Source organism: Canis lupus, chromosome 10, assembly GCF_003254725.2.
Source record: "Canis lupus dingo isolate Sandy chromosome 10, ASM325472v2, whole genome shotgun sequence".
Lineage (NCBI taxonomy): Eukaryota > Metazoa > Chordata > Mammalia > Carnivora > Canidae > Canis > Canis lupus.
The window spans coordinates 68958876-68986307 of NC_064252.1; the positions used below are offsets into that span (position 1 = coordinate 68958876).

General features: G+C 46.7%; 1 protein-coding gene across 2 annotated transcripts in view; it reads left to right on the plus strand.

Annotated features, from left to right (window-relative positions):
* The window catches only part of ANTXR1 (ANTXR cell adhesion molecule 1), a 197838-nt gene extending 180705 nt beyond the window's left edge, over positions 1 to 17133 (plus strand). For both annotated transcript variants that reach the window (XM_025470233.3, XM_049115925.1), the window contains one exon: positions 13258 to 17133. In XM_025470233.3, the coding sequence (XP_025326018.1) occupies positions 13258 to 13518 (261 nt within the window). In that variant the 3' untranslated portion in view covers positions 13519 to 17133. The remainder of the gene's footprint in view (positions 1 to 13257) is intronic.
* Positions 17134 to 27432: the final 10299 nt, after the last annotated feature.

Genomic DNA, 27432 nt, shown 5'->3' on the forward strand with positions numbered 1-27432 from the left:
AGGGCTGACAGCGGGGAGGGCTGCAGAGGGGAGGGCTGTGGCGGGGAGGGCTGTAGAGGGAGGGCTGCAGCAGGGAGGGCTGCGGCGGGAAGGGCTGACAGCGAGGAGGGCTGCAGAGGGGAGGGCTGTAGAGGGGAGGACTGCGGCCGGAGGACTGCAGCAGGGAGGGATGCAGAGGGGAGGGCTGACAGCGGGGAGGACTGCAGAGGGGAGGGCTGCGGTGGGAAGGGCTGACAGCGGGGAGGGTTACAACGGGGAGGCCCATGAGGAAGCCCATGGGGGAGCAGGTTTTGACTGAGGGGAGCCTGGGGAGGCGGGGCCCTTCTGCAGGAAATGCAGCCCAGGGCGACCGCAGGTGCCACGAAGGGGTAGGTGGAGGCCGGGAGGCTAGCAGGGAACCGTGCGGCAGGAAGCCTCAACCCAAGCAGATTCTCAAACCTATGGGGTTCCCGGGCCGACCCCAAGGAGCCATACCTCCTGCTGCATTTTGCCCTCGAGTCATTCCAGCCCAGAGGCTCATGTTGTTCAAAAGAGAGAGCTGAGGGGACGCCGGGCGGCTCCGTCGGTGGAGCATCTGCGTTCGGCTCAGGGCGCGATCCCGGGGCCCTGGGGTCCAGCCCCGTGTGGGGTCCCCGCTCTGCAGGGAGCCTACTCCCCCTCCCTGTGCCCCTCCCCACCGCTGCTCACACTCCCTGTCACATGCTCTCTCTCTCTCTAATAAATAATCTAAATTAAAAAAGAAAAAAAACACAGGTGGAGGGAGAAGCAGGCTCCATGCAGGGAGCCCAACGTGGGACTCGATCCCGGGTCTCCAGGATCAGGCCCTGGGCCAAAGGCAGGTGCTAAACCGCTGAGCCACCCAGGGATACCCCCAGCATCGATTTTTTAAGGCAAATACCTCCACGTAAATAAAATCATGATTATATTAATGATAGTTCTAAGTAGTCAGAACCATTTCCCTGGGGACGTGGACAAGGGCAGGGGGAATTTCCCTGAGCCTGTTCACTGGGAGAGAAGATTCTGAACAAAATTAGCTCATCCCGGGTCAGACTTCCACTCGCTCAGCAGGACCGTTCCCGCCGAGGCTCCTCCGAGGTGCCAGTTAAAACCAGTGGCTCTCTGGAGAAGCCACCGCCACAGGCTTAGCAGGACCCGTGGTGCTACAGGGGCCCCGGTGCCACCAAGGAAGAGGGGAGGGTCAATACCGATGGCTGGTTTCCTTTTAAAAAGCAAAATTAAGAAACAGTAGAGTATGCTGCCCGGGTCAGACCTTACAGACCTACTTCCTCTTGAGCCAACAAATATTTTTGACTAATGCCACCTCTCAAGGGTGCTCTCTGTGTCTCCGCACAGGTCTTCGCCTTGCTGCCCGGGGAGGGCTGAATTTTTATTTTTGTTATTTTTATTTTTTTATTAATTTATTTTTTATCCATGTTCAATTTTCCAACATATAGAATAACACCCAGTGCTCATCCCGTCAAGTGCCCCCCTCGGTGCCCATCCCCTAGTCACCCCCACCCCCACCCACCTCCCCTTCCACCACCCCTTGTTCGTTTCCCAGAGTGTCTCTCATGTCCTGTCTCCCTCTCTGATATTTCCCACTCATGTTTTCTCCTTTCCCCTTTATTCCCTTTCACTATTTTTTATATTCCCCAAATGAATGAGGCCATATAATGTTTGTCCTTCTCCGATGGGCTGAATTTTTAGAGCCAGTCCCCACTCACGGCACTTTGGCCGCCTAATCGCTTCTCCTCGATCTCCTTTCTCCACTTCTATTTCGTCTTCTTCTTTTATTAAAAATCGGCCTGACCTAGACAGATGCAGGTGACCGTGCCATGGTTTTATAATTAATGATGAGACTTGAAAGAGGGTATTTAAAGGGCAGAACGTGAAGGGCTGTAAAACAGTTCCCTGTGGCGTCGTGTGGGTCTCCGTCTCCGTTCGATGCAGCGGTTAATGGAACGTTAGAAGACGGTCCCGTCAGGTGGGCGATTTGAACGCGCGTGTTGCACGTGACTGCAGAACCCGGGCACACTCTCGTCGGCAGCCGGGGAGGGCGTGATGGGGTGTCTCGGGCGCAGCTCACGCGAGTCGGCTTGCGAGTGTGGAAATAGGCAAAGTCTTCCCCTTGTGGCAACAGGGTCCCCATTCCCCTCCCAGTCCAGCCTTCGCTTATCGTCGTAACAGCCTACACTTCACAATTCGTAGTGCGAGGCCATCTCAGGAAACAGAACGGGAAATGTGTGGTGGTTGCCTTTGGGGTCATATCCTTCTCTCATCCAGGGACCTCCTCTTTCTCCAGGGGGCCCTTGGAGCCTAGTGATGTGGGGTTCTAGCCAAGCAGGCAGTAAGTAGAGCACAGATCTGGATCTTTACCAGAAATTTTGGGAAGGGTGCCAAGTTAAGAGTCAGAAAAAAAAAGAAAAAAGAAAAAAAGGAGAAGCCTACAACAAGCACCATGTTCAGCTCCACAAACCAGGAACGGCCCTCCTGGACAAAGAGATGAGCTGCCGCGCGTTTCGGCGTCGCTCCGTAACCAACCACTCCAAAGCACGGTGGCTTAGAACAACGGTTTGCTGTTCTCTCTTATAGTTCCGTGGGCTGACCGGGATCAGCTGTGTAATTCTCCCTTGGCATCCCTGACGGAGTTGCAGTCAGAGAGTGGCTAGGGCTGGAGTCATCAGAAGGCCAACTGGGCTAGACGTTCAAGAAGGTGGCTCGCCTCACTCTTCTGTCCTCCGCGCTCCTCCGCGTGGAGTCGAGGATTGCAGAGCCCGGTACAGTGGAGGAGCCTGGAGGCTCAGGGCCTCAAAACCAGGAAGCAGAAAATTCCAGACTTCTTAATGTCAGGTTCAAAGCTAGCACAGCATCATTTCCATCAGATCCCATTATTCAGAATCGTTACAAGCCAACCCAGCATCGAGGGAGTAGAGAAACAGACTCTGCCTCACCATGGCCCCGCACCCAGGAGAGGGAATTAATGGCAGACACGTCTTTTCAGACAAGAGACCACCAAACAGGAAGAGAGTGTTTTTTAAAACAAAAGAAATTCTTTCTGCCTCCACTGCTCTGAGGGAGACCCACTCCCTACTGCCCTTGAGTGGCCCAATGACTAAGGAGCAAAGTAAAATTTGAGCAAATAGAATTGTTTAAAATATCTAGGGGGAATAGTTAATAAACCCACACCACCCTTAGACCTCAGGAGGGCAAGCAGATTACACAAACAATTTAGAGGCTTTAATCTAATAAAAAAAAAAATGACCAGTGAATACTTATTTAACAGTGCAGCCATCAAATTGAGAATTCATATTATTTTTAAAACTTGTAAAAATTGACTATAACTTAGGCAACAAAGGAAACCTGAAAAAGAAAAAGTAAAATAAAATAAGAAAGTATGATTTTTTTTTTATAGGCGACACACACAAAAAAGAAAAGGGCGGAAGTGAATAAGGGATTAAATATTTTTTTAAGCAATTAGAAGTTTAAAAGCCCTCATAAATTGATGTTGAGTCTGAGAAGAAATCAAAACTACCATTATGAGATTCTAGAAAATAATGACAATTGGAACACCACGATTAAAACTTGGGGGATTTGGAAAAATCATAGCCTTACATTTTTTCATTATTAAACAAGAAAAATGAAGATAAATGAGCCAAGTATTCAGCTAAAACTAAGAAAAGAGTGTGTAACAAATCCACAGAAAGCAGAAACAAGGTATCTATGAATATAAGAACAAATTAATGAAAATAAAGCAAAATCAGTAGAACTGAGAGGTAAATCTTAAAATATTTTTGGAAATGCTAATATCGTTGGCAAATCTTTGAAAGTCAACAAAAGTCAGAACATGCAAATATGTATAATATTAATGATTACAAAAGAGATATCACCAGGGACCCCTGGGTGGCTCAGCAGTTTAGTGTCTGCCTTCAGCCCGGGGCCTGATCCTGGAGTCCAGGGATCGAGTCCCGCGTCGGGCTCCCTGCGTGGAGCCTGCTTCTCCCTCTGCCTGGGTCTCTGCCTCTCTCTGTGTGTTTCTCATGAATAAATAAATAAAATCTTTAAGGAGAGAGAGAGAGAAAGAGAGATCACCACAAATAAGAATTAACCGAGAGAATTTCCGTTGTGCAAAGCACAAACCTACACAAATGCTTTAAAAATCTTGATAAAGGGATCCCTGGGTGGCGCAGCGGTTTAGCGCCTGTCTTTGGCCCAGGGCGCGATCCTGGAGACCCGGGATCGAATCCCACATCGGGCTCCCGGTGCATGGAGCCTGCTCCTCCCTCTGCCTGTGTCTCTGCCTCTCTCTCTCTCTCTCTCTGTGTGACTATCGTAAATAAATAAAAAATTAAAAAAAAATCTTGATAAAATGAATGGTTTTCTAAGAAAGGATAAATTATGGAAATGGACTCACAAAGAGTTCAAAACCTTAATAGGTCAATAACCTGTGGCAAAGACTTTTAAGTCTTTTAAGTTCTTTTTCAAAGAACTGCATTCTTGAAAAACAGCGTGTCTGGAATGATTGAGAGAATTTTCTCATGCTTTTAATGAACAAATAACCCTTATGCTATTTCATAAATATAGAATATATTAAAAATGAAAACTTCCCCGTTGCTTTTGTAAAGTTAACATAATCTTGATGAAAAATGAACAGCACACAACAAAAGTGGCCAATCTCACACATGAAATTGGATATAGAAATCCAAGTCAAAGATGAACCATTGATTCTAGAACTTTTCAGACTTTTATTGAAGGCGTGTTAGAGAAAATTAGAAGTTAGATGGATTCTTATTGTCCAATAAAGAATTTAATAACTGCATTTGGAGCTTCCATGTGATAGAAGATTATGCAATCATTGCAAATCATACTGAAAATGGCAGGGGAGAAATAGTCCCAGTATATCTATTACAAAATTTTTGTATAGAATGATTCCCATTTTTCTAAATATATGCACCACTCGTGTGTGTGGGGGGGGGAGTCTGAAAGGATAAGAACAACATGGTAACGCTCTGAGTGTTAGAACTTAAAATTCTTTTCTCCTCTTCTTCCTTCTTTTGTACATTTTCCAAATTTTCCACAAAGAAAATATAGAACTTTTCTTTTTTAAAAGATTTTTTTTATTTTTTTCATTGAGAGGGAGAGCGTGCACCTGAGCAGTGGGGAGGTCAGAATGAGAGGGAGAGGCAGGCTCCCCACTGAGCAGGGAGCCTGATGCAGGCCCTGGAATCATGACCTGAGCCCAAGCAGATGCTTAACAGACTGAACCACCCAGGCGCCCTGAATTTTATTCTTTTTTTTTTTTTTGAATTTTATTCTTAAATAAGTCTTAACTGCATAGTAGTGATCCTTCACAAGTCCCATGCCTGCACCTGTCCCACAAAAGATGAGCCATATTTATTCCTGCCCCTTCATTTTCCTCGTTTCCTCTTGTTACCAAATATTTCCTCTCCGCTTTCATCTTACCCCTGGTTTTGGCCTCCGAAGAAGTTATTATGGAAAGTGCGCCAGCACGTGTGTCAGCAAAATGAATCAAACAACTGAAAGAGTTGACCTTGGATCCTTTCGCATGAACAGCACATAAAAGGCAGGCTGCCGTATGAGATTTATAGGCAGGGCACGTGTGAGGCAGAGGGAAGGCAGTCGAGAAGGACTCTGGCCTCTCCCCTCACAACACACCCTTCCCATTGCCCTCCGCCGGCTCCTGCTGCGGGGAAGGGGAAAGAAGCAAGACAGGGGTCTCTATGCCATTTCATCCCCGTCGTGGAACTGGGCCGTGAACGAATGTGCCAAACAAAGAGCCAGAGAGTATGGGGGCTTCGTTTCAATGATGGACCAAAGCTTGAAGCGTAGGGTTCAAAGACAGTGGAGAAGTTGAGGTGGCGGGAAGAAATGCAAAGGGAGCCAGGGCCCGCATGCCGAGGAACTTGGACATTTTCCTACAGACGGTGAGGAGGCCTTGAAGCGTTTAAGAAGACAACTTTGTGTTTCCCTGTGTATATGTTCACCTACATATGGAGCTAGAGATCTTGTGTACGTGTACAAACATCCATATGCACGTGCATGCACACTTGCATTTATGTGTGCGTGTGTAGAGATCTCATATGGGAACCAAAATATAACTGGGAAAAGGGAAAGGCTGAGGACAGGGAGGCCCAGATTACAGAAGGTAGAGTGACATGAGGGTAGGGAGGGGTGAATGGGTATGAGGGGTCGTTTCGAGACAGAACCAGAACTCTACTTCTCCCTGACTTTGCAGAAGACAGCCAGCACCCCCCCCCACCCCCCGTTCCCACTTTGATCCCTTCTGTTCAAAGGATCAACCCTAACTGACTGCCTCAGTGGGGAACTCAGTTCTGATTCCAGATTCCAGAAAGAGAGAATCTCATTGGCCTAGTTCGGGTTAGGTGCCGGCTGCTGGCCAGCGTCACGGAACGCAGATGTGGTTGCTAGGGTCCATTTGTTTGCAGGATTGATTGACCCATGCCTCTCTTTACCTGTGGACTGTATTTTTCAAGGGAACCAGGGCTGGTTTTGGTTGCTCATCATTGAATTCAACACCTTAGAAGGTGTCCAGAACATAGCCAGCCCTCGAAAACCATGTGTCAAAAGGACGAGTGTACACATAACAAATGGAGAGCAGTATAGGTGGGATGGGGGGCACTATGAAGTCACCTAACCCAGCCCTCCCGCCATTCATTACTCAGTGTCTCATTTATCACTAGAGCACCGACTTCAGCAGGATTACGTCAATTGCCTTCAATACACCAGTGAGCTTTTGTGGTCTAGCCTAAGAACCAACCCCCATTTACAGGAGTGACTTAAGTGAGAAACTATGCTCCTAATCCTAAACAACTGACTTAAGACAAGCTTTAGAAACCCCATCCGTTTGTAACTTGAAAAATACCTCCAAACCCGACAATCAATGGAAGAACGAGGCTAGAGAGAAAAGGTATTTGTCAGAAGAAAGTTGGCACGCATGTTACACTTTTTCCATCTGATTATTTTCGTTTTCTTCCTGTGAAATCCACTTTCCTTAAGTGACCTCTGTTCATAGGAAACTATTTGGTTTAATCTCTGGGAGCCATAGCATATTTTTAACTATCTCCCGAAGCCAGCTCCCTCTCCAATGAGCGTGCCTGATACCCAAACAGATGTTTTATAACACTCAGCACACATGAGCTCACCACTGGCAAGTCTTTTGCACACAATCAGCCCACAGCTCTTCTCACATCTCGCCGGTCATGCCACAAACCCAAATTCGGGACTCGCAGGCGAGCTTGAGTTCTTACCACGGTAACCAAAGAACAGAAGATGGAGGGTCCAATTCTGAATTTTCTACTTCTTAATATTTTTAATAAATCTAATGATGAACCAAAAACTGCACAATAGAAAGCATTTGGCCAAATTCAGTAGTATAAAAAGACTGGCTGTCCCAAAAGACATCAGACTACGGTAATCTGAGTAAAAGGCTCAAAAGCAACTCCAGTTTTGGCGGCGCTATGAAATATTAAGGCCTGAAAGGCCCGTGGGTGTTGTTGAGCTAATGCAACAACTTTATTTTTTATACATCAAGAAGCTTAGACCCATAGAGCGGAAGTGATTTACTCAAGGTTTCACAATGAGTGTGTTAGTCGTACAACTGGTGGTCCAAACTCTGCCTCCCAGCCCTGACCCACAGAGCACACAACAGCCCCACACCACCGGTTCCCTGTCTCTCTTCTCCGTGGACCATCAGTGTCTACGGCTCAAAACCAGGAAGAAGCCGGAACCCAGCCAACGAGATCTTTCATCTTTCATGACTATGCCGTGATTGTTCAGAATGTGTCACCTCCAATTTAGGCAAAGAGTTTTGTTGAAGGATAGTTTCATCTGATAAATCAATCAAAAGTAACCCCCAAAAAAGTTTTTTGAAAGGGAACGTGTTGGGGTGCCTGGGTAGCTCAGTGGTTGAGCATCTGCCTTTGGCTCAGGTCCTGGGATCGAGTCCCACATGGGGCTCCCGGCATGGAGCCTGCTCCTCCCTCTGCCTGTGTCTCTGCCTCTCTCTCTCTGTGTCTCTCATGAATAAATAAATAAAATCTTTAAATAAATAAACAAATAAATGTAACATGTTAACATGTCTAGTGTGGAAATCAAGGGAAGCACGTAGGATTCTTGCCAGCCCTTCCCCAAGAGCCTAGAAGATAGACAGCCCAAAGAGACCATGAGGGGGTGACTGAGGAGACCTAAATTCACAACTGCAAGCTCATGGACCTTTGATCCTTTGAGAACCTGAACTTGCAGGGAAAAATCTGAGCTAAGAAGGCTTGCTCCACCTCAGAAACCCTCAGGGATCTAAGCAGTATTTGTTGAGCACCAACTTAAATTTGAACCTATAAATATCTCCAGAGGAGAAGACCCAGAGGCCATCTCAGAGACACTCAGCCACCAGTTGGGGAGCAACGTTGAAGCGGAGAAGGATGCCAAATGGCATATTATATTCTCACAAATTTTTGCGGGGGGCTCAGCGTGGGCCAAGTTGGACATCCTGCAATCAGGAGGCAAAAAGTAATTGAAAGATGTAGGCGAGGACCAAATCACAAAGAGCCGTACATGCCATCAGAGGTGTCTGGGTTTTATTCTAAAGATAATGGGGAGTCATTGAAGGATTTTGAGCTGGGCATTGAATTGACCAAACTTGTGTTCTGGAAAGATCTCTTGACAGCTATGTCAAGAGTTGATGGATTGTGGCCAGGAGCTATATTATGTGATTCTATCTACAAGTGATTCAAGAAAAGATTTGCTTTTTTAGTCTCTATTCAGGATAACAGGGAACAAGGATGAGTGGCGAAGGCAAGCAGAGCCGGTTGCAGTCCTACGTCTGCCCTGTACTGCTGTGTCATCTTGGGCACCATATATAAATAAGCCTGAGCCCTCGGTCTCATTTCTACACAGTGAAAATAATGAATAAAAATGACACGCCTGGACCTTTCCAATAATCCTCTCAACACCATTAGGTTCGGTCCAATCAAAATGGCATTTTCCAGCCTAGGAGAAAAGCCACCTCGCGTCCTGCTAAGCCACCACTTAGCAGGAGATATTCTTGCATTTTCTTCTTAGAATTTAACCAGAATATTTTGTTGCTAATGTGTGAAAATAATTGGCACCCGTACTTTGTAAATGAGCGAGCCGAGGTAAACTGAGGTCAAGGCCAAATGTTGGATTCGAATCAAACCACCCAAAAACAATACTGCAAAGAATTTAACTGGGTTGCAGAGACCAGTGTGCGAACCAAGAGCTCCGGTCGCCCTAGCAACCTTTTAAGCAAACACTGGTGCAGATTTGCTGGCATATGTGACACTGAGAACATCTGGCCTCTCTATTATCCTCTCACAAGCAAAAAATGATGTCGTGTAAACTGATCTTTAGGCCAATTATATGGTCTAAGTGTTACAGTGTTTGTGTTGGCTCCTCTGGTTCCAGGTTTTAAGAACTTAATTTGTAGCCACACCCTCCCTGAAGTCCTAATTGCATCTTACTGTAACCGACCCCAGGGACTCGTCCCTGCCAGGTCTGCACCTTTCTTCAGGACGATAAGTACGTGTAAAGACATCATCGGCCAACTGTGTGTGCAAAGCATGGTGGGAGGTCCTATAAGCATCAGTTACAGCAGTTTGGTGCCGCGGGAGGCGTGGAGAGAGTGCGCGAGACAGGGGGCTCCGGGGCCTGCTCCCGTCACGTGTTGGGTGCCACAGTCTCCCTCTATACCAGCTTTGTTCTGGAAGCCAGGTGTGGAGTGTGGAGGCTTCAGGCTGCAGCTCACTTAGAAGGCACTAAACTAGCAGTCGGAAAACCCGATACTACCTCCAACCGGCCTTCCTACCCTAGAGCCTAGACAAGGTCATCATTGTGTCCGCGCATCTGTTGCTCCAGCGAGACTCCACTCCGTTCACGAACTCCATGCGGCAGGCACCGCTCCAAGGCCTTCATCAGCACTGATCGAGTTAATCCTCAGAACGGTGCTAAGCAGCAGGCGGTACCATGGCACGCGGTGGGGGCACGGAGGAGACTGCGGGCTTGCCCCCCACCCGGTCCTGGCTGCTTACTAAGAGCTCGGGGCTGCTGCGCTCAGCTCTAGTGGGTGGGGTGTCTAGTGGGCCATGGCTGGTGCTCCGGAGCGGGAGACCCATGGGTGCAGCCCTGGACTATTACTGACCCCAGGAAAGGGGCCTCTTCCCGCCCCACCCCCATCCCTCTGTGGCTATGGCCAAGATGTGCGACTGGAGGGAGGTCTTTCTCCCTCCTCACTCCGACCCCCACCTCCACAGCCGACAGATCGATGGGAGGGAGAGGCCACCTTTTCTTCTGTGGATCCTTTCACACGTTACTGAGGACATCCAGGGATTCTGATCTGGGATATAAACAAACGCCCACTGGTAGAAGAAGGCTGGGAGGGCCCCATTTCATCTCTGGACAGAACAGTCTCTGGTAAAAATAGTAGTGTCACAGTGTGTGAAATAAGTCAACGGGCCTTGAGTTAGCCTGCCTTGTCCCTGCTGCAGCACCCCCGTCAGGGAGGGAGCCGAGGGGTGGCCAGCCCTCAGGGAGATGTGAAGCCATATGGGGACACGACCCCAGGCACCGGTAGCTCCATCCTCAGGACCAGCGTTCTCCTTCATCCACGGAGGAAATGAATCTTCCGAGCCCCTTTGTCTGAGTTAGCACGTCTAGGAACAAAGGGCAGACCATGTAGTACAGTAAATCCCGACTCTGAGTTGTCCGTCACAGGAATTTATCACAGATGGTAATCATTAGGACTTTCACATTCTTCAAGGAAAGAGCTTTATCCAGAATTATAAATAAACTATTCCCAGGGCTTCAATTTATAAAGCTGTGCTAAAAAACAAAATTCAGCTGAATAAAATTTAAAGATCTTAGTGGCTTTCCTTAGCAGTTTATGGATCGGGCTGCAGCCCACCTAGCAAATAGAAAGGAGCTCCGGGGAGATGGACGAAGTGGGGGACTTTTATAGGCAGAAGCAGGGGGCGGGGGCAAGGACAGGGAGAGAGCGGGTTACCTCATCTTTCCTTGGGGGACAGACGGGGCCTTCGAGGCAGGTTACCTCACTAATGCTGAACTGGGAAATCCCAGATTGAGGAGTTTAAGATGACATTTCTGGGAAAGTTTGAAATGGAAAGGGAAGTTTTCCCTAACTGCGGTTAGGGTAGGTATTGAGTCTTGCTTTGCCGACCTGGGCCTTAGCACAAGCGACTCCATTTGAGGCCTGTTATCTCTCCCTGTTTAATAGCTGTGAAAGAGGGCTGCTTGGACACGGGGATCTATGGCCCTGGGTTGCAAAGTCAGCCTAACCCGTGAAAGCTCAGCATTGATCCGGGAGTTCCAGGCTATGCTGCCAGAAGATGGGAGCTGATTTCTGTGGTTACTGGGCCCCCAGTCAGAAGCTAACAAGGTTAGGCCCTGGTTCAATCTCGTGAAATGCAAGCTCAGAGGAACCGGGGTGCTGGCACTAAGACGGCATTGTGATCCCTAAACCAAGAGCGGAGCAGTGGAAGGCTGCTGCCTTCCGGAAGTTTCTCGTCGGGTCTCAGGGAGGAAGGCACTCACCCGTCAAACAACTGCCATTTGCAGGCTCCTGTGTGCAGCATAGACCATAACTAGAGACCTCGGGGTGCTTGTGTCATCAGGGAAGGATGCATGGAGGGAAGGGGCTGGCTCAGGACTCGGATGAGTGGGGAGGGCGTGCACAAGGCAAGGTTTGCTCGCCCCCCCCCCCGGCCCCCACAGACGTGTGTCGTGTGTCTGCTGTGACCCTCAGCCGAGCCCCGTCTCCAGTCACTGCCTGTATCTCCCGCGGTGAGACACACTCTCTTCATTGCCCCTCGGCCCTTCCTCCGAAGGTGGAAGAGGGGAGCTCTGGCCTCCGTGGACACATCCCACCCGGCAGGTGCCGTGGGGGGGTGTCCACCCTGGAGGGTGTGGGTGTGCGCTGCGTGGGGTGAGGAGGAGCAGGAGGGGGAGGAAGGGCCTGGCAGCCTGAAGGGAGAGGGAGCCCCTTCCCGGCCTCCTTGAGGGGGAACACACAGGAGAGGGGACAGGATGACGCAGGTACGGGCAATCTGCAGGGAGGCCAGCACCCCACAAGGTGGTCCACGTCCCACCCAGGCAAGGCGGGAGGCTCTGAAGCAAAAAGTGAGGGGGCCCAGGCACCGGCAGGAGAAGGTCATGGGTGGGCAGGACTGGCAGGAGAGCTGAGAGGGGACACCACCCGGCGGGAGGGCAGGGAGGGCCAGGGCCGGCACACACTCCGGACTGTGTAGAGGCCGCTGCGGGGGCCCTGGGTCATCAGGGGAGGATGGGGCCAGGGCCCAGGGGGGACGGAAGCGGGAGTGAATCACGGTAGGAGGTCCCCAGCCTGTGTTTCTTCAGAACCCAAGGTGCCTGAGCAGGTGCAACAGCACCCACGGGCGGAAGAGGACCTCCCCAAGCAGGGCAGGGGTGGGTGGGCGGGGGAGGCAGAGCCCTGGGGAGCACGGGGGCTGCCTCCTAATCTTCCACTCAGCTCCCAAGGCCCAGGGGCAAAGGCTGGGGACAGGCACGGGCACGAGGGCCCCGCGACAGTGCAGGTCACGGCCCGTCTTGGCCCGAGCCGCAGGGTAGGGGGAGCTGCGCTGGGGCCTCCGTCTGCTCCCAGGAGCACACCTGAAATCATGTGAAACAGGTCCCCTTTGTTCAAAAAACGTGGAGACCCCTCCTCAGGAGGCCTTCTATGGTGCAGAAGGAGGGACGGGGTTCTGGAGCCGATCTGGGGCTCGAATCGCCAGCCCCACCCCTTCCTGGTTGTGTGGCCTCTTGGAAAAGAGGTTTAACGTTTTGGAGCCTCAGTTTCCCCATCCAAGAAACAGAACTTGTGATAACGGTACCTGGCCGGCAAGGCTGTTGGGGACATTACGTTTGATGACCTCTGCACACAGCTTGACCCCACGCATCCAGTTAAGGTCGATTCCCCCCTTCCTCCTCCTCCTCCTCCTCTTTGAGAGAGAGACTCCAGGAAAATGAATTCTCAGAATTTCGCAACACAGTCGGCCCAGAAATAAGGAAACGGGGCTCCGTTTGCTGTCAGGGTCTACGGGAGGCCAGCAGGGCACATCAGAGCCCGCGACCGCTTCCCCCGCGTCTCATGGCTGCCCACCGAGCTTGCCACCCTCCCTGCCGCGAACAGCCAGCGTGGGCTCACATTCCTTCTCTCTGATTCTCTTACAGGGGCGCTGCATCAACTTCACCCGGGTCAAGAACAACCAGCCTGCCAAGTACCCCCTCAACAACGCCTACCACACCTCCTCACCGCCTCCTGCCCCCATTTACACCCCCCCACCCCCTGCACCCCATTGCCCTCCCCCACCCCCTAGTGCTCCCACCCCTCCGATTCCATCCCCACCGTCCACCCTTCCCCCTCCCCCTCACGCCCCACCTCCCAGCAGGGCGCCACCCCCCTCCCGACCTCCTCCCAGGCCTTCTGTCTAGAACCCAAAGGTCATGCTCTGGGTTCTTAGAAACTTTGGGGAGGAGGCTCCTCTGTGGTGTTAGAATAAGTCTTTCCAGTTAGGGGAGGCTTCTGCTTTGGAAATGAGTGGTGACAAAGCCCACTGACCTTCACACAGCTTAAAAATTGGTTTGTAACACCAGTACATCGACAATCGTGATCCGCAGAAAGAAACAAATTTTGAAATGCCTGAGAACAAATGATGAGGCACCTACAGTCACAATTCTAGCCAGCCAGCCATCACCTCTAGAAGGTTCCGGAGACCGTGAAACTGCCGAGATGCTCTTAAATGGGATTGGGTCTCATGGAGACCAATGATAAAATCATTTCTCTGAGGGTGAAACGCAGAGTCGGATGCATGAGCAATACCATTGCTGGGTTTCTAAATGCTGCCTTCCCTTCTCCACTCCACCTCCATCACTTGACCCTGGACCCTTGGCCTAGGAACCAAGGAATCCTCACCCAAGCAGGTGAAAACCGTTTGCCTACAACTTTGGGAAAAGCTGGGGGTCCCCACTGTGGCAAGAAACTCAACACCAGGCAGGTAACCAAAAGCACGTTCGCTTGGGATTTGCAGAGGAGTAAAAACATATGCCTTCTTTTCCTTTCAAATTCTCCCCGTGTCCAAGTGAGGAAGAGAGCAGGTGTTTACGGATGGAAAAAGGTATGTTGCCACGTTGCTGTGTACGTGAAATCAGGTGTGTGCATTGACAGGCGAGTACTGGTGGGAGCATCAGACAGTTTCTAAGATCCACAGGCGTCAGCGGCTAGAGGTGGCTGGCCCTGGCCCAGCGTGGTCCCCTCAATCAAAAGACCAGGCATTGTGGAAGAGCAACCTGTTAATGGTTCGTGCTAAAAATCAAGATTCAGCCTCAGTTTAAGTCACTTGAGATACAAAGAAGTGACTGACCCCATTTTCCGGAGACAAATGGCGTCACCAGCACCTACCATACAGTCTCACTGGGTTTTTTTTCTTTCTTTCGTTCTTGGTAAAGTTGTGTACCAGAGATTTCTAGGTAGAGTTGAGAGACCATGGTCCTAACATGACATGGAAACCATCTCCAGGTTCTTTCATTAACCACAGAAAAGCCATGTATGTGTAGATGCAGATGTACTTCTCCTTGGCTTTTCAGCATGCTCACACATATAAGCTGTCCACCCAGGAGGAATATACTAGATGTTCTGCTTGAAGTTCCCGCCAGGCCTGGGGTCCACCCCATTCCTCCGAGGCTTTCTGAATCTGTTGTCGCCAGTGAGCCCTACAGTCACTTTCTAAACATTGGGCTTCGCCATCCAGGGTGAAAACAGAGGGCCACTGTTGAGGGCCTCCTGCACCACCCTATTCAAAATTATCTCCCCCTCCAGCTTTCCACAGGTCCTAAAATTCCTCTCCCAAACTGCGCAGAGTCTTAAAGAACATAAAATAAATATAAACTTAGTGCTTTGGGTTATGGTCTCCCAAAGATGCTCCAAGAACGCATCACGCCAGCCTGATCCTTGCTCTTTGCTTAGAACAGAGACGTAAGGACATGGCGTGTGTCCCATCAGCACCAACTCGGTAATCACGGCACTATCCATGGAGCCTGACCATTTCTTCCCAGACCTCACACCGTGACTCTAAACAGCCCCCGTTCATCAGTCAGAATTGAGAGAGAGAGATAAGCTTTTTTTTTTTCAATTCCCACTTAGAAAGTGGAAACAGAGGAATTGCACAGAGGACTGGGGGATCCTTGGGCATAAGAGGTGCAGACAGGGGAACACAGAGGCAGGCGGAGTGTCTTAGTGGGGGACCACAGTGCCAATGGCAAAGGACACTTCTCCAAGTGTACCTCAGACCCAGCCCTCTCCAGCCCGCCACTCCCAGTCGCCCCACCTTCTCGTAGAGCTAACATCAGAGATGGTTTCCAGGACTTAGGAAAGCAACCCCCCCTCTGCCACCCCCTCAACCTGGCCTGTATTGTCTATTTTCTAGAACACTAGGCTTCTTCTTTAGCATAGTCCCCCATGAAGCCGGGGCCACAATGTCTCAGCCGCCTGCAGTGACATTGCTGGACTCCGGAAGACCATTCCACGGGAGAATGGGTTCCCCAGGCTCACAGCGTAGAGACGTTGAGCCCATGGCAACTGTTTTGACTGCTGGCAGTGCAAAACAGTCCACCCCACGCCACTGCCGCACGGCCCACCGCGGCCGCGAGAAGGTCCAAGCCAAGACGCCAACGTTGCATGAGATGGCGGGCATCAAGTGACAATGCGACATTCCGATCTCAGCGGCACATCAGTCAGAAGCCCTGTGCAGTTTCCACGATGTTGTGGGGGAACTTTTTGATGAATAGGGAACTGCAACTATATGATGATTTCGCAGAGGATTAGCAGGGTTTGTCCTACGCTGACTCATCGTGTCATCCCTAGTCATTTAGAACTACAGTTGAGAAGGTGAGACCTCTAGACTGTATGGATACGGCAATAGTGGGCTAGTCCAGACAAGAAAATTCTTTAGCTGGTTTATAAAATCCATCATACTTGTATCATTCCCTGTAAAAGGCAGCAGACATATGATTGTGATCAGGAAACTGCACAATTTTTTTTTTCAACCCCCATGTTATTGTCCTTGTGAAGTTTTTTTTTTTTAATAAAAGCCAACTTTTCGTTGTATATATTCGTATTCCATGTGTTAGATGGAAGCATTTCCTATCCAGTGTGAATAAAAAGAACGGTTGTAGTAAATTATTATAAAGCCAATGATATTTCATGGCAGGTTTTTCTACCAAGCTGTGCTTGTTGGTTTTTCCCATGACTGTATTGCTTTTCTAAATGTACAAATAGTTACCGGAATGACGAGACCCCTGTTTGCACAGCATTAATGAGAACGTTGAGTTCTGTGGTCCCCTCCGTCAAAGACCAGCTCACAAACGGTTTCTGGCCCAGAGCTTCGCACATCCTCCAGGGAGACTGTAAAAGTTCTCTCTTTCACCAAGATGAAGAACAGAGCAGGTGGACAAATTAATCAATAGACTTGGAGATCTGGCCATGGGTCACCTCGCTGTACCTGTCACTGAAGTGGGCCCAGGTGATTGGATGTCTCATAAACACTAGAGTCCAAACACTGTCGGGTGAGAAAAATCCATCAAAGAACCAGGAAAAAATAGTAGTAATTATGAGATAGTGAGCAAGTTTCAGCCCAATGCCAACTCAATAGAAACAATTAATGCTGTGTAAAATGGGTTGACTTAGCTTGCGCACTCCATGAGGATATATGCAGTAAACAGCCCGCTCATGCACATCGGGTGGGAATGGGGTATGCTAGTCAATTGCCTTTCCTAGTTATCTGAGCTCTACTATATTATTGTACGTGGATAACCAATTTAAAAGAATTAGAATATGATTTTTTTAAATGCATTTAACATTAAACTCTTCTTCTAATCCTTTCCTCTTTCTGTGATAATTCAGAAGACAGTTATGGATCTTCGGTGAGTCATTGTTATAAAAAATCAGTTATCACTGTACCTATAGGAGCCTGGGCTAACCCTGCGCGATGACAAACTCTGGAAGTTGCTTTTTTAAAAAAATTAATAATAATAATAAATTCCTAAAAATCATCTCTTTTACTGGTTCTTCGTCTCTTTGTTTATAAAAATGAAGTATAGATTGTTAAAGTGCTTAACATCTTGATGATAATAAAATGACCGTTGCTATGCAAATTCAACTGCATTTCGCAAATCGTTATTGTTTTTCCACGGAGCTCTTCACTGTCTTCATCACTGTCATTTGTTTCTTCAGCTGTCCTGTGTTCGAGATACTCTTTATTTCCAGCCAGAGTTTTACCATTTAAAAAGTAATCCAAGCTAAATGAAAAGATAAAGTAAAAAGTGGAGACAGAGGAGCCCTCAGGAAAAAAAAAAAATGCACGGGATCAGTTAGGATTGCGTCTGGCTGCCCCGTCCCGAGATCTGTGGCCATGACTGATTGGACTCAGAGCAAGGACTCCAGAGGTTTGCAGCTGCTCAAAAAACCAGGCAGCGTTACACATGTGCTGCAGTACATACCCTTCCTTCTGTATACACCTCAAAACATTTTTATTACATCTGCCATTCTGGCACAAATCATTTTTTTCTCCTTGGCAGCTTCAAGTCAGCCCCTCCTTTTAAATTTTCTGTAGGTAAACGAGCGTCTCTTGCTAGCTCCTGAGTTTGTTTTCTCATGAGCCTTCATTAAGCCTCCAACGTATCTTTAACTGGAATAAAACCATCTGCAAACAGAAAATCCATGCCACGACTTTTTCCAAGACTGCAGGAGTATTTACTTTTTAATAGCCTTTTGGGCGCATGCACATTTTTAAATCACATCCTTAATCGTTAAATGATTTTGAGATAACCGGCAACGATTTGGAAGGAAAAAGAAAATTTGGAGCCCTACCTCACTCCTTACCCAAAATTAATTTCAGCTGTGTTTCATTTAAGTGTGACAAATAAAATAAGGCAAGTACTAGACGTGGAAAAAATGTTTATCATATGAATTTTTAAATCCTACATATTGCTGACATTACCAACCTTCTCATGAAATCGCTTCAACTACCCTGAATAAGCCTCCAATGTATTAAGTTGGACAAACAAAGGAACCTTTACAGACAGAAATAAGGTCATTGATCAGGTGCTGACTGTGAACTTGAGCAGGAGATCTACAATTTTTCATCCACTAGATCCAATTTTTCCCAATTTTCCTCTCTGGAGTCTCACTTAGGTGTGGAACAGTCAATACAAGCCTTCGGCCTTCTAAGTACATTCCAAACAAGTGCTCACAGTAACCAAGCGTTGGGTACAAAGCTAGAGAGTTGGCATATGCAAAACAGATGAGTTTATTCAGATTACAATGTATTATGTTGACCTGAGCCACCACATCTCCATCCAGTTTACACCTAAACGAGCTAGAAGCCCTATAATTCCATTAGGCGTTCTCACCTCTTCTTTTTATTCAACATTCAAGTGGTCACTTAATTATATAGACTCTTCCTTCTCTATGAAAAGTGGGACCATTTTAATTTCTGGAGTTCGAAACTGCAACATCTCCTTTATTTAACGTTTTAAATGTCATTTCACAATGTACTTATAAGGCAAGAGCAACCACTAACAAAATTCCCCCTAAATCACTTGAGAGCTCAAAGTTCTGCTAAAAGATGTCCAAGCAGGGGCGCCCGGGTGGCTCAGTTCGTTGAGCATCTGACCCTTGGTTTCCGCTCGGGTCATGATGTCCAGCTGGGATTGAGCTCCCCCCAGCACAACCCTTCAGGCTCCCGTTCAGCGAGGAAGTCTGCTGGGTTCTCTCTCCCTTTCCGTCTCCCTCTACACCTCCCCACACACACCTGTTCACACTCCCGCCCGCTGTCTCTTTAAAATAAATCTCAAAAGAAAAAAGTTCATTTATTTGTGCACATTCAGTACCTTAGCCAGCATCTTCAGTTGCTAGTTGCTTATAAACATTAAAAGGAATGAAACTCATAAAAGACATTTGCTTTTGTGTAGTGAAGTGGTTTGCATTCTTGCAAAACATTTTAAAAGTAAAGATGTTGGGTCTGAGTGCTACGAGTCCAGAACACATTCATTTTCTTTTGAAAGAGAAGTCATAAGAGAGGAGACCTCTCAGCCACCCATCACCAGCCTCTTTCAAAAATGCATCCCCAAGAGCCGTGAAAAACTTACAGCCCCCGTCTTCACATTTTTTTAAACAATGCAAGCACTTGGACACCCCCGCCCTGTGACCCGCACCCCAACTCTGCAGGAGACACAGTGCCTGCTTTTTACTTAGTTTTACTCTTGAAAGTAGTTACAGGGCACCTATAGATTCTGTAAGAAACCGGCTTGAAATCACCAATAATCTGCATTTCCAACCAAGATCTCGTAGACAGAGGTGAATATTCCACATGAAAGCAAAAAGTGGTTTGTAGATAAAGGTGATGCCGAACCTCTGACATTCATCTGAAATTGCAGTAACAGGCTTCTCCCCAGCCAGGGTGGATCCCAAACAGAGAGCAGCCTCTGTCCCTGCAGGGTTGGCCCAGGGGTTCAAAGTCAGACTCAGAACGGCGTGAAGGGAACAACAGGAGACAGGAAGGGGAGAGCAGCGAGTCCAGGCACGAGAGGCAAGAAGGATGTGGGTTCAAGTCATCTCTTTCGGAAGATAAATTTTCTTTCCTGCTTCAAACAGGCGTTTAAGGTTTTGCTACAAATATTTCCTTCTAATGCCTCCACCGACTGCCTTCTCTCCTCTCTGCAGACCTGGGTGTAGCCATCGTCTCCGGTGCGCACGCAGACACGTCGCCAGTGTCCGCGTAACACGTGTGCAGCTTCCGCGCTTTTGCTTCCCGAGCAGATGTTCAGACTCGTTTACATTTGTATCTCCTCCAATGATGTAATCACTTGTGAAGAATAGGACCTTCAGAGCTCCAGGGGAATTTGATTCGAGCCCACCCCTTGTTGGACATCTCCATGGGCCCCACCAAAGCCAGCAGAGCTTTGCTCACTCCGAGCAGGCCCCGCTCACTCTGTATGTCACCTCCTGAGACCTTTGGTTCTCACAGCATTTTGATGCTTAGCTCAATGTTTGCTTTTTTTTTTCTTTTAAGATTTTATTTATTTATTCATGAGAGACACAGAGAGAGAGGCAGAGACACAGGCAGAGGGAGAAGCAGGCTCCATGCAAGGGAGCCTGATGTGGGACTCGATCCCAGGACCCCGGGGTCACTCCCTGAGCCCAAGGCAGATGCTCAACCACTGAGCCATCCAGATGCCCCTTGCTCAATGTTTTAGTAACCTTTTCAATATTTGTTTTCAGGAGGTTCTTAAAAGATAAAAATAAAGATAATTATGAAGATAAAATTCTTAAAAGATAAAGATAATTTATTTATTCTTGAACGGTTAGTAAAAACAAGAAGGGATCCTGTCCAGCAACATGTCCAGAATATACTTTCTTGCTTCTAATTAATAGTCACTGGCATTTGATTTTAAAAAAATGCCTTTAATTTCTTTAGCAAGTTAGGAATAGGGAGGAAAAACACTTCCTCAAGCTGATAAAAGGTATCCACCAAAAACCCACACAAACATTATACTTGATGTTGAAATACACAGAGCTGGCTCAAAAGCCTCAAGGAAACTTCCTTGTGAGCATGCCTGCAAAGGGTGCAACTTGCCCTCTAGTCCCTTTAAGGTCACAACAAAAGCTCACTAGATACTCATAAATATACGAAACATAAATAAATACAATGATAACAGAAAGCATCATGGGCAGCCACATGCGCCGAAACCAGAATGTTGCATAAACACCAGCCGTCAATCAAAACCGTCAATCAAGGCCAAATTTACATGTACACAAGCAGGTGTAAGAGGACAGAGCTCGAGCGTCTCGGTGCCATTGCCACTCTTGCCCCAGTGGCCTGCTTTCACTCTTGAAAAAGTTATATACTTATAACTATAGTATAACTGAGGTTATACTATACTAATCTACTCCATAAACTCCAGCTACCCGTTCTGGTCTTGGATCTCCAATTCTTTGGTGCATCTGGGGCAAGAACCAAGGTAACCCTACGAGTGTTCTCTTTAACGTAAACAAGAAAGGATCCTCGCCGTCACCATTCTTGTTCGCCTTTGGTTCTAGCCAGCACAAAAACACAAACAAAATGAGAAAGCAATTATAAATATCAGCAAGAAAAAAAAATGTCATTATTTTCAGGCAGTATCATCGACTACTTAAAAATTCCACGAGAATCAACTTAAAACTTTTTAGCTGTAATAAAAGAAGCCAGTGAGCTGACCGGGCAGCAATCAATAACCATGACCGGTTAGAAAACTACCCACTTGTCAGAGAAAGATATATAAAATCATACATGTTTATGTTTTTAAAATATACATAAATTAAATATAATCATATATTTTCTATATAAATTATATATATATAAGTTAACTACAACTATACCCACCAAAAAATGGACAAAATCTATTGGAGGACAACTATAAAATTTTATGAACTATCCTTAACAGGTGGAGAGTGAGTGGTGCTACATTCCTAAATGGGAAAACTTAATACTGGGGAGATGTCTGTTCTCTCACAAATAATCTGCAAATTCAAAGGAAGGCCAGTGAACACCTAGCAAGACATTTAAGAAATTTCAAATGCAGATTCTAAGTTTCAATTAGAAAAGAAAATGGACAATATAGCCGGTATATGGTAATACAACAGAATAATTTTCAGAAACAGACCCGTAAATACATGGAAGTTTCATTTATGATAACAGTGGGATCCACAAGGACTTTAATTTTTTATTTTATTTTTATTTTTATTTTTTTTAAAGATTTATTTATTTATTCATGATAGACATAGAGAGAGAGAAAGAGGCAGAGACACAGGCAGAGGGAGAAGCAGGCTCCATGCACCGGAAGCCCGACGTGGGATTCGATCCCGGGTCTCCAGGATCACGCCCTGGGCCAAAGGCAGGCGCTAAACCGCTGAGCCACCCAGGGATCCCAGGACTTTAATTTTTTAATAAAGGGCGACCTACTTGGGGGGAAAAATAAGGTGAAATTCCTATCTCTGCTGCAGAGAGAAACAGATTTTTGGACGGATTCAAGAAAAGAGAACACAAGAGAAGGACTTCTCATTAATAGTGACTATGCCCCTCAGTCACAGTGCCTGTGAATGGAAGGTTCCTATGATCTTACCAGTCAGGTCTCAACTCCCAGGAAAAAGCAAGAAAAGCGTAGAGAGCAAAATGGAAGGGCAGGAGTTGTCAAGGCGAGAGTCAGGAGAAAGAGGAAAAAAGAGGTCCATCCACACCTACGCGCTACAGTAGGACACCCACCGACGCAGCCTCTCCAGGAACAAGGGCCCGTGGGGTCGGTCACATGGTGGCTGACCCAGGTGAGTTAAATGGACAAACACATAAATGAGGAATCTCGACATGTCCAAATGCTTAAGCAAATCGACAAGAGAAATGGAAGCTCTATCCGAGACCACGTTTTTTTGTTTTGTTTTGTTTTTTTCGAGATCCCGGGGTAGTAAGGAGGTTGTCATTTTCCCCGTTGTCTTTGAGCAAATATCCAAAGCATGGGCTCTCCCTGGGTGGAATTGAATGAATTCCTATAAAAATTCATTAACTTTGTCAGCATCCTGCATTGCTTTTCAATGCATACACATTCCTCCACGTTCTAGGTCAGTTGAGGTCAAGTCCTTTTTTGCAGTTGGCCTGGGAAGAAAAATAAGAGTAGATGCCAGGAACTTAGGGTAGGTGCCAGAAAGGAAAAAAAAAAAAAAAAAAAAAAAAAGGCGCCAGCCCTGGCAGTCCCCAGGAGAATCAGCTCCAATTTGCCTCGTTTGTTTATCAAATGTCCTGTCTCAGGGCCGGATTCCCTGCCATTCTACAAATGCCTAGAGCGAGACTCAACAGTTGTGTCATGGCTCATTGAGAAAACAGCAAGAATCCCGAATCAGCAGTCAGGTTGTTGTGATTCCCATGAATGCATCAGTCAATAGAGCAGCTGTTTATTTGTACATTGATGTTTTGATATTTCACAACTGCCTGAAAGGGCTTTGTCCGGTCCGTGGTGAGGACATCTCCTCACCTCGGCTGCTGGGCACGTGTCTGTGAAATTCAGCCTCGACTACTGTTAGTGTGGTTGCCTCTAGAACAGAAACTCACTTTCTTTTTTCCTTTTTTTTTTTTCTAATTAATAGATTTTAGTTTTCTGGAACAGTTGTAGGTTTCCAGGAACACCGGCCAGACAGCGTGGAGAAGCCCCGCGCATCCCCCTCCCCCGCACACGGCTCTCCCAGTGAGTACCACCGGCAGGAGTGTGGGACCCACATGCCCCAGCGTCCGGGTGTGTGGCCATTCACCTGCTAAAGGACGCTCGTGCACCTTCCGGCTGTCCACAGACAGGAGTCAGTGGGGCGGCTTGACATTTCCCATCAGGTGTGTGTGTGCGCGCACGTGTGTGTTTATAAGATACAGGTGGGGGGAAGGGAAAGTCGAATCCATCATTGGAACACCAAGACAAAACCTCTGAAATATCTTCACTTATCCCCTCTCAGTCTTTTCTTTATATATATGCCCACTTAAAAATATTGAAATCCTACTATAAAAATACTTTTTACCTTGTGTTTCTCACTTAGTATCATCATGAAAATGGGTGTCACGGATGCACGACTAATGGGGATAGTATGCTACCCCGCCCCACTCCCCTCTTCGAGGCTCACACCCCCAGTCGCTGGGAATATCAGCTGCCGCCCATAGTATTTGCTATTCCCCAGTTTCACTGCTATCTGTCTAAGGAAAATCTCGGTTTTGTTGCTATAAATCTACTGGGTTTCCTGAATTAACAGTCTGCATGTATGTTGCATCAATTCTGAATGATTTTTTGGTCATCGTTCCTGCAAAACTTGCCTCTCTTCCCCTCTGTCTCCTTGCCTTCCAGGATCAGCCATATGGTAGACCATCCCAGCCCGTGCCCCAGGCCTCGTAACCTGCCTGTCATGTTCCCCACCTCGTTGTCTCCCTGCTATGCATTCCCGGTCACGCCTTCAGATCCGTGTTCCTGCTCATGAGTGTATCACCTCTACTTAGTTTTCTCTTTCAATCATCATTTGAGGGCACCTGGGGGGCTCAGCGGTTGAACGTCTGCCTTCAGCTCAGGGCATGATTCCAGGGTCCCGGGATCGAGTGGCGCATTGGGCTCCCCACAGGGAGCCTGCTCCTCCCTCTGCCTGTGTCTCTCTGCCTCTCTCTCTGTGTCTCTCATGAATAAATAAATAAAATCTTTTAAAAAATAATTAACAGGGATCCCTGGGTGGCGCAGTGGTTTAGCGCCTGCCTTTGGCCCAGGGCGCGGTCCTGGAGACCCGGGATCGAATCCCACGTCGGGCTCCCGGTGCGTGGAGCCTGCTTCTCCCTCTGCCTGTGTCTCTGCCTCTCTCTCTCTCTCTGTGACTATCATAAATAAATAAAAATTTAAAAAAAATCTTAAAAAATAATTAACAAATGTGAGGTTTTTTAATTTCAGTTTTTATATCTGTCTTTTATTAAAAGTTCCTTTTTGGTTGGCTTTCAAATATGCCTGTTTACCTTTCATCATAATCGCTGTACCTTAAATTTTGAATCACCACTTTTCTTTCCTAAATATATTAAACATGCTTAATTTATATTTTGTATCCAATAATCCCCATATCTAAAAGCTTTGCTGGCCTGATTCTGTGGTTTGTTGTTCCTGCTGACTTCTGCGTATAGTGTGCTTTGTCTCCTTAAATGCTTTTTGACTTTGACTCTGAGCCCACATTCCTCAGAACTTTATTCATGGAAAACTCTGAGGTTTTTGTTGTGATTGCATTTCTCCAAAGAAAATTTATGTTTGCTTCTTCCAAGTATCTGGAATCATTGCCAATCCAGAACTGTTTTAAAATAAATTCTAACCTAAAGGTATTTAGAATCTTGCAGGTATTATAAATTTGGGTTACAAACTTGAGTTAGTGCCAGCCTGTGGTTAAGAATTCTCAAGAAAAAATGTCCTCCCTTAACCCAACTGGGACAAACAAGCTATTCCTTTGCTATTCCTATCTGTAGGACAGAGTACTTTTTTAGATCATTCATACACCCTTTTAGGGTCCCAGTTGCTTATGCTGGCTCTTGTCTCCTATTCACTCAACCAACATGTGATCATCAAAATGAAACTGGTCCTTGAAGAAATGAGTGATTCCAGGATTAGTACACCAAACAAGGGCAAGATGAGAGTGGAGCATAGATGTACCATGCAGATAAAGAAAAAAATCTTCCTTGGGGCGCCTGGCTGGCTTAGTTGGAAGAGCACATGACTCTTGGCCCTGGAGTTGTGAGTTTGAGCCCCACGTTGGGTGTAGAGCCTACTTAAAAAAAAAAAAAATCTTCCTTAAACATAATGTCCACAAATAAAGGCCAACTACGGAAAGAATGATATAATTAGACAATTGGCATTTTGGCAACCACGATAGTAACAATTGTTTCAAGCAAGAATGATAAAGAGATATTGAAACTAAAGAGCAGAAGTATGATGAGAGACAGGATATTCACATAGACTCAAAATATATCACCAGACATACTTAGTAATTATAAAAAGATAAATAGTATGTTTATAATGGAGAAACTTGGCAGATAACCACCTTCAGCAAGTTTAATCACAGATGACAATCTGGTATCATGTGCTTCTGTATATGATGCACCGAGAAGGGCACAGCATCACTTCTGTGATATTCTTGCCAAAAATGTACAAGCCAAGTCCAGTCCTGAGAAAATATCAGACAAAGACAAACTGAGAGAAACTCTACAAAATAGCTGACATGTTCTGCTCTTCAGAAAGAAACGGCCAAGACCAAAGAAAAACAAAGACTGTAGAATTGTTCTAGATTAGAGGAGACTAATGAGACAAGAAAACAGATGCGGCCTGTGATCCTGGGCTGGACCCTGGATTGGAAGCTTTTTGTTGTTATTATTATGAGAGAGGACATTATTGGGACAGCTGGGAAAAAATTGAAGGAGGTCTGTAGTTTAGAAATAGTATTTTGTTCATGTTAATTTTATGAGTTGGTGGGTGGCTGTACTATAGCGCTATAGTTAGGTAAGAGAATGTCCTTGTTTTTAGGGGAGATAGACACATACCTATATAGATATATAGATGGCAGAGAAAGAAGGGTAATAGATATAAATACAGACAAATATCTGTATAAATACAGATACAGAGGTAGATAGAGGTAAGAAGAAGAAGAAGAAGAAGAAGAAGAAGAAGAAGAAGAAGAAGAAGAAGAAGAAGAAGAAGAAGAAGAAGAAGAAGAAGAAGAAGAAGAAGAAAGAAGGCAGCCCGGGTGGCCCAGTGGTTTAGCGCCGCCTTCAGCCCAGGGTGTGATCCTGGGGTCCCGGGATCGAGTCCCACGTCGGGCTCCCCACAGGAGCCTGCTTCTCCCTCTGCCTGTGACTCTGCCTCTCTCTCTCTCTCTCTGATGAATAAATAAATAAAATCTTAAAAAAAAAAAAGAAGAAGAAGAAAGAATGAAACTAGGGTGGAAAAACGTTAACCACATGAACACATGAGAATCAGGGTAAAGAACATGCTCCAGGATTCTCTGTACCATTTGGAACATTTTTGCACATCTAGAATTATTTCAAAATTAAAGTTAAGGAAATGAATGCTAATTTGGACAGAGTCCAGAACCAAGGCTAGAAGTAAGTCTGGTCCTGGTCCCCAGCCTTGCCCACGTCCCAGAGTGAGGCAACTCTGGAATAGAGGAAGCCTAAGAACAACCTGGGTTTTAAAAAGTCGGAATTAGTGGAGCTGGAGACTGATGGAGACTGAATGAGCCATGAGGCAAGGGACAAGGAGAGGTGCAGGCAGATGGGCCACCAGTACCGGGCACTTATGAACAGCAACCAAATCACAAAGATGTGCTGACTGTGAACAACAGATTAACAGACACTCTCGGGGAAACAATAGTCTGTACGATAGTTTCCAAACTCTTCAGTTTCTTATATTAACTTCAGATTTCAGAAAAGAAAGAGCAAATAAATCAGTTGTAACTTCACGTGAACTCCTGTTATTTAGCCTTGTTGAAACTCCCCAGCACCTATTGGTCTAAATCCTCTAGAACTTAACTCTCCGGTATGGTGATCATTAGACCCATGGGGCTATTCTAATTTAAATTATTTTTTTAAATAAAATAAAATTTAAAATTTAATTTGTCAGTCACACTAGCCATTTTTCAAGTGCTCAATAGACCCATGTGACTACTGACTACTAGCTACTGTACTGGGCGGTATAGATACAGGACATTTCCATCACCACAGAAAATTCTGGGCATTCTGGAATTCTGCAGAAGACGTCGTACATCACTAT